This window comes from Notothenia coriiceps, unplaced genomic scaffold, assembly GCF_000735185.1.
Source record: "Notothenia coriiceps isolate Sejong01 unplaced genomic scaffold, NC01 NC01_scaffold00037244, whole genome shotgun sequence".
Taxonomy (NCBI): domain Eukaryota; kingdom Metazoa; phylum Chordata; class Actinopteri; order Perciformes; family Nototheniidae; genus Notothenia; species Notothenia coriiceps.
The window spans coordinates 3,099,741-3,106,588 of NW_011369945.1; the positions used below are offsets into that span (position 1 = coordinate 3,099,741).

General features: G+C 39.8%; 1 protein-coding gene across 1 annotated transcript in view; it reads right to left on the minus strand.

The window, feature by feature from the left end:
* Positions 1-6,848, minus strand: part of git1 (G protein-coupled receptor kinase interacting ArfGAP 1) — a 26,198-nt gene that overhangs the window by 16,495 nt on the left and 2,855 nt on the right. Inside the window, exons 2-8 of the mRNA XM_010793266.1 lie at positions 3,670-3,803; positions 3,287-3,399; positions 2,506-2,611; positions 2,049-2,135; positions 1,805-1,935; positions 1,586-1,680; positions 1,419-1,461 (exon numbers count right to left, since the gene is read on the minus strand). Of these exons, the coding sequence (XP_010791568.1) occupies positions 1,419-1,461; positions 1,586-1,680; positions 1,805-1,935; positions 2,049-2,135; positions 2,506-2,611; positions 3,287-3,399; positions 3,670-3,803 (709 nt within the window). The remainder of the gene's footprint in view (positions 1-1,418; positions 1,462-1,585; positions 1,681-1,804; positions 1,936-2,048; positions 2,136-2,505; positions 2,612-3,286; positions 3,400-3,669; positions 3,804-6,848) is intronic.

The following is a 6,848-nucleotide window of genomic DNA, read 5'->3' on the forward strand; positions in this document are numbered from 1 at the left end:
TTACATTTTGAATAAAAAACGAAATTCCATAGAAAATGCATGCGGGTCATTTTTGACCCACTTATGGAAGCTTGGGGTAGTAATACAAAAATTACAATTTCTTAAGATGTACATTTAAAATTTGAATGGCATGATATCCAAAACATGTTTTTTGAGGAATAGCTGGAATATGAAATGATAAAAAAAATGTAATTACAAAGATACTCGAAGAAAACCACCTCACCGGGTCAAAAAGAGAGTATTTTTTTAAGCTACTGCTCCGACTCAACTGAGAAAACCCAGCGCTCATCAAATATGTGGAAGAAGCAGAGCCAAGTGCTACACAACTTGATTCATTACAACCTGACTGTGCACTTCTTGATGCTAATCAAACCTGCAGTTTATGCTTAATAAACAGAGCACACCACAAGTATCTAAATCATTCAGGTACATGTAATGGCTTGGATCAACAATAGCAATAAACCGTCTGCTTTCATAGGGATGCCAGAGACCTCCTTTGATTAACTACTTATTTAGTAAGGGTTGCATATACTTATGGTGACACCCTCTGGTCAGAATACTAAACTGCATGAGTTTGAATTAATCCACGCCAGGAAGACAGTGAAAAGAAGCAGTGTGGGCAAGGTAGCTGCAAAGTTCAAGAAAAATATCAAAGATACTTCATGCAATCAAACCACACCGTGCAGGCAAATGCAAAGCACTCATAATCACATTGATACAGAACAATAATGTTAGGGCAGCACAATATGGTAATAAATAACTAATTGTCCATTTTTTGTACTGATACTGCAACTGCTTTGTGATACACGGTAATTAAGGAATTGATCTTTTTTTTTTTTAATCACAATTCGCATGGTCATAGAAAAGAATAGCAAAATCATCGTGGTGGGTTTTAAAAAGGGATCTGTACCAAACATATGTTTTGTTAAGTCTGTAGAATACCACTCATAGGTTGGGATATTTCTGCAGACCCACAGTACTTCCTTCAGAGTGGCATTTGAATATTTTACAAGTCCATATTAGGGCTGCTCGATTATGGCAAAAATCATAATCTCAATTATTTGTGTCAATAATTGATATCACGATTATTAAAAACGATTATCCATTTACTTTGAAAACATCAATTTATTGAAAGAAAAAAAAATTGAACAGCATGTTTTTAACAGTTGATTACCCTGAACTTTAAGTAAAATTCAACTGAAAAACCAATAATTAAAAAAAAATAATAATAATAAAAAATTCAAAAAAATGATAAAAAAATAATCGTTTTATTTTGATTACGTTGTTTTCGTAATCGTTGCTAGCCAAAATAGTAATTGCGATTAAAATACGATTAATTGAGCAGCCCTAGTCCATATTGTGATTTCAATATCATTTACAATTAACTGTGCAGACCCAAACAATGTCATGGTCAATACCTGTCTGCCATCTGTGGAATTATATAATGGCCATTCTTGTGATCTGTGGGGAAAAGAGAGGGAGAGGAGAGGAAACTTTATAATCAGGTAAAAACAACCACTTTCTTCATTGAGGTTAGCTATGCATAAGGGCCTTTAATGAGACACAAACGTGTGCAGCGTGTTACCTGGGCGCCGTCCACAGAGGTAGAAGGCTAGTCTGTCCGTCAGTTCGTACTGACACTCCACCAGCCGCTCTGCTAGCTCTATATGGCCCGCCTGCCTGGAACACAGACAAAAACAATTCTACATTCTTGTTTCTGCTTTTTCTCCAACTCGTATAAAATGTAGTATATGTTTTGACTTGAATGCAAACTGTGTTGAGGTGTGTTCCCACTCATTTGTACCTTGCGTAGTCCATAGGTGTGCGTCCGTTGATGTCCGGTGCTCCGGGGTCGGCCCCGTACACCACCAGCAGCTCCGCCTGCAGGATCTGGCCTGCCTTGGCTGCCACATGGAGCGGGGTAGTGCCTTTCTCCTGTAGTTAGACACACACACACACAGAGTCAGGAGGCCTGGCAGAGAGAGAGTTACAGAACATCATGGCTAATTACTAGATAGAGTGAGTCAGCAAGTAGATTTTTTCCTGACCGGGTGGAAGAAGTTGGCCTGAGCGCCGAGGGACAGGAGCCGAAGACACGTCTCTAAACTCCCCGTCCTCACACTTGAGTGAAGTTGCTAATAACAAAAAGATAGAGAGAGAGGAGAGATAAAGAAAGAGCGTCGGGGTGGAAAGATTAAACATCATGAAGAGACAGAAACAGGCAGAATCTCCTTTCAGCCCAGTGGAGCTCTACGGCATTATTATGATTAGGCCATTATTACATCCTGCTGTCTCATTCACTTCCTGCCAGGTTGTACAGTGTGCACGAGTGTGTGTTTGTGTGTGTATAAGCAATGTATTGTTTTATATATGGGTTCTCCCACTGCAATCTATAAATATAACATCCTGTGTGCTTATATATGCAGTTCAGCATTATGATAATGTCCCTACAGGCTAATTAAGCTGAATCCTCAAGCCCTCTGCAGTGAAGTACTGAGCACTCACTTTACTGAGGTCCTTGGTCGTGACGCCATCATCATCGCGGCAGGGCAGCTTGTGCACAAAGGCAAGCATCTGGTATTTGGCTCTGATGAACTCTGACTTGGTGGGACTGCACATGAGGAAAAGGAAATATGGTAAAAAAAAAAAGAGAAAAATAAGAACTTTATTAATCCCTATTCAGGAATATGATATTCTTTCACGCTACTGTTGTTTTTTCATGACACAAAAAGGCCAGAAATAAACACCCATTCGGAAAAACAATGCCCATTTGTTGTCAAAATGTTTAAACATATCACAGTCTGAGCTATCGCTTTTGTAAAACAGTCATCCAGTTTGGCATTGTGCGTATGGTCACATTCCAATTGAATTGTTCTTTGTTAATAAATAATAATGTTTACAATTAATAGGCCCTCCTGGGCTGGCTGCCAGGCCGTGTCAGTTTCCCTTATTAAAGTAAGGTACAGCAGCATAAAAGCAATGTAATAAGTAGTATCTATTCAGTACACGTTAAGAGATTGTGCACAATATGCTTCCAGACATTAGTGAAATTGCACATCCATTTTCTGCAGGTCTAATTCTTGATCTCCACTCTCATAGCCACATTTCAACCCAGGAGAAGCAGAACAAACCTACAATGACAAATCCTATCGCGTATTTAGGTATACTAAAAACCTGAGGACATATCATCAGGAAGAGAATCCAGGACTGTTTTTGAATGCATTAAGAGAAGCGGTGTGCAAACAATTATCGTATTTGGAGCCTTTAGGTTAGGGAGTATACTTACTGGACTTTGTCCTGGGGGTTGGGTTTCCTACGACCACTCTGTACCTGAGCAGGGTCCAGCAGACTGTGTTCCCATATTGAGTTGGCCCCATTACTGGCTAAGGTCTGAACCATCTGAAACACACAAATGCAGCAGTGACTCAGTGATGATTCACCACAGCATAAGACCAATATATACATATATAATATTCTTGCAATCCAAGTCCCGAAATGTTAGCCTTTTTTAACACAGATGGAAAATCTGCTGGACTGGATTTGCTTCCTTAGTGCTGAGTCAGGTTTCTGTAATAGTCCTAACCTTTGGAGGTATGTACTCTGGGCCTCACGGACTACATTTGCTTTCACTGAATTACCCTTTCCATCACTCTTCTTTCGCAGCCTTACCTGCAGTAGTGCGGGAGGCCATCCACTGTGCCTCAGGTGCTTCACTATGGAGATATGGCGGCCTAAGCTGCGGTGGACTGAACAACATTCATCACAGATCAGGACGCCTCGGTTAATACTGGTCCAGCCCGGGTCTGACAGGCAAACAGAGAGATATGAATGTTATTGCAAGCTTTATAGACATGTGTGTGAGATGCTAAGACATTTCAGCATTGTAGGAAGTCTTCAGTTCAACACAAAATGTTATCTAGTCTAGGCTGCATTGCATACAATAAAATCCTGAATGTGTAGGGAGTATACGATAGGAGCCCTTAACTATAGTTTATAGCCACAGGATACTGTGGTGCATTTTTGCTCCACCTACACTACCCAAGTTCAATTCAAGGTCAAGACAAATACATGCTCCATTTAGTCCTTGTTTCTCATTCAAGGTCAAGTCAAACATAGTTATTTTAGTCGTCCTTCCTCATTTTCTAACCTGCAATAAGAAGCGTTGAATTAAATAGGAAAATATGTATGAATAAAAAGCAAAAATGTTAAGCACAGTGATCCAATTAAGTCTTTTAAATGTCATAAATTAATGTGCAATATATACACACACCATAATATTTATAGGGAACAAAAAAGCAAGCTGGCATTTCAGCAGAGGACAAGCATCTTTGTAATTAATCAAACAGCTGGGTTGGCAATGGTGTTGTAATTGAGAGAACAAATCAAAAGCAGTCATTCGCTGTATTTAGAGATCAACATTCATATATCAAGATGATTATAAGAAGAAAATAAAGACTGCATAGCTATATATGTTACAGTTGGAGGATGCTATGTGGAAGTACCAAATACCTGGATAAAACAGGATCATACACACACTGAATGTTTAATAGACAGGATGGTACTTTATCTCCTTTTAGACACTCTACTAGTTGTTGCTCACTACTGAACCAATGCTTGCACAGACCCCGGCTGCCCGGCTTACCAATGTAGGGCTCAACTGATCTGATAACCATGACCTAAATCTAGACACCCTACTGGTGTACAAAAGTGCAGAACGCAATGTGGAGGAAGTAGGGCTGAAGGTCAAAGACAAATCAAGGTCAGGTAAGACAAGTCTTGTATTTTTAACAAATATTTATTCTGGTGATTAGGGCTGCATTATTAATTAAAAGATTTTCAAAATTGCAAAAATTGACTTTTTAGATACACATCTCTCTTTTTTTTTTAAAAGTCCCACCATGATCCTTTAAATATATTTTTCAATGTTAATGACAATACTGATGCAAAAATGATCAATTACTCCAATATCGTCAATCACATCGCACATGCAATATCAGACCCCAACATTTCAGTCATAAGCATCTCGGTATAACACAGTGGTGCCTCACTGGCTGCGCCAAATGTCAGATCACCTAGATTTCCACAGGAGTCTGAGGTTTCCATAATAACATTTGGTATTTGTTTTAGTCTGTTCAGTGTAATATTGAAGTGGCGTGCATAATGCCAAGCCGGGGAGCAATGCTTTTCTCTACTAAAGACGTTGATTGTGAATGAGGTGAGGAAGGGAGGGGAAGCAGTTGAGGCCAATGCCAGTCTTCAGACACTGGCAGCCTTGTCATGGAGTCAGTCTGGGTCATGTTTATGTCATCAGGACGCTGACGTGATGAGCCACTCACAAACAATACAGTCTGCAATATCAAATCAAATGTATGCGCATGATGCATTCACGTAGACACACATCTACTAAGGCTATCTGTATTAGTCACTCTCAGGCCAGATAAAACAGTCTGGGCTTAAGGTATTAATGGAGCTAGAATAGTCCATCATCAGATAAACTGACATGCTGTAAGTCTTTTTGCCTGTAAACAAATTATCAGCAAATGCAAAATGGCTTTGATAAGAGCTACGGCCTAGCTTAGAACAGTAGCCTGTTGGCTGTAAAAGGCATGACTGTAGCAATTTCATTCTTTAATCTGTGTAATAAATATAAAAACTCCCACAGGTTACACTATCTGTTTGGCTCAAGGGATCAATGAGGCTACAACATCATGCTATTAAATCTGAATAGACCATTAAAGGAATTAGCCAAATCTGCAGCATCAGATAATGTATGTTAAATGTGCCTTAACACAAGATTGCCATATTTATATTTTTGTAATTGTCACTTAAGTCTGTTTAAACTTGTATTACAATGAGTATAAAGTATGGAAAACTGTTGCTGGATAAACACTAAGACCCCGTTTACAGGAGAACAAAACGGGTTGGATCCGCATAGTTTCTCTTGCGTATAGCCCTTTCATTTACACGAGGACGTAACAAAACGATAGAAACGGACCCCACCAACGATAACGGGTCCCAAGGTGGATAGATTTGCAAACGAAACGCTCTGGGGGGACCAACGGCTCCTTGTAATCGTCTCTATACGATCATTTCCAGAAAAAATAACGATAGCCCCGCCTCTCCCCGCCTCTCCTGCTCACCCACAGTTTATTGCTGATGCGTTTCGCCAACAACAACAACAATGGCGCATCACAGGGTTGCTGCTGTGCTCCAGACGCTACTAAACATGATACAGATGTTCCTGCTACATCTACGGTGCTTCTACGAAAACCACAAGCAACAAGTGGACATGGAGAACAACATGAACTACATGTATAGGAAGTACAGCGCCACTTACAGTCCCGGCATATGTACTACAGCGTTTCCAGCGTTCTCGTGTGAACAGACACGTCAAATGAAACGAATACTTGTGAACGGAAGACTTTTTTGAAAACGCATACTGTGCATAAACGCAAACGTTCCCGTGTGAGCAGCACCTATCTGTTGCTTGCATTTACTGTTAGGTTTTTAGACCAAAAACAAAGAGTACACGTTAATTCATATTTCACACTGGAGGAGTCTGATAACTCTAATTAAACATCCAGGAGCATCATAGGTCAACTTGTTGGTCCAAGTCACTCCTTGGTTGATTGCAATTTATACTTAGTTTTTATTTCCTCAAAGGTTTGCTTTTTAAACTTCGGAAGGAATTGGATGCCACTATCAAACTGCTCTAAATGCTTACACAATACTACATTTTTTATACAATCCCATCTGTGCTCAATACAAAGTTTACTATCATGACAGCATGATTCATTGTTGCTATAAACCGTGCAGATTGTGGGGTGACATAAAGCCTCCTGAAGCTT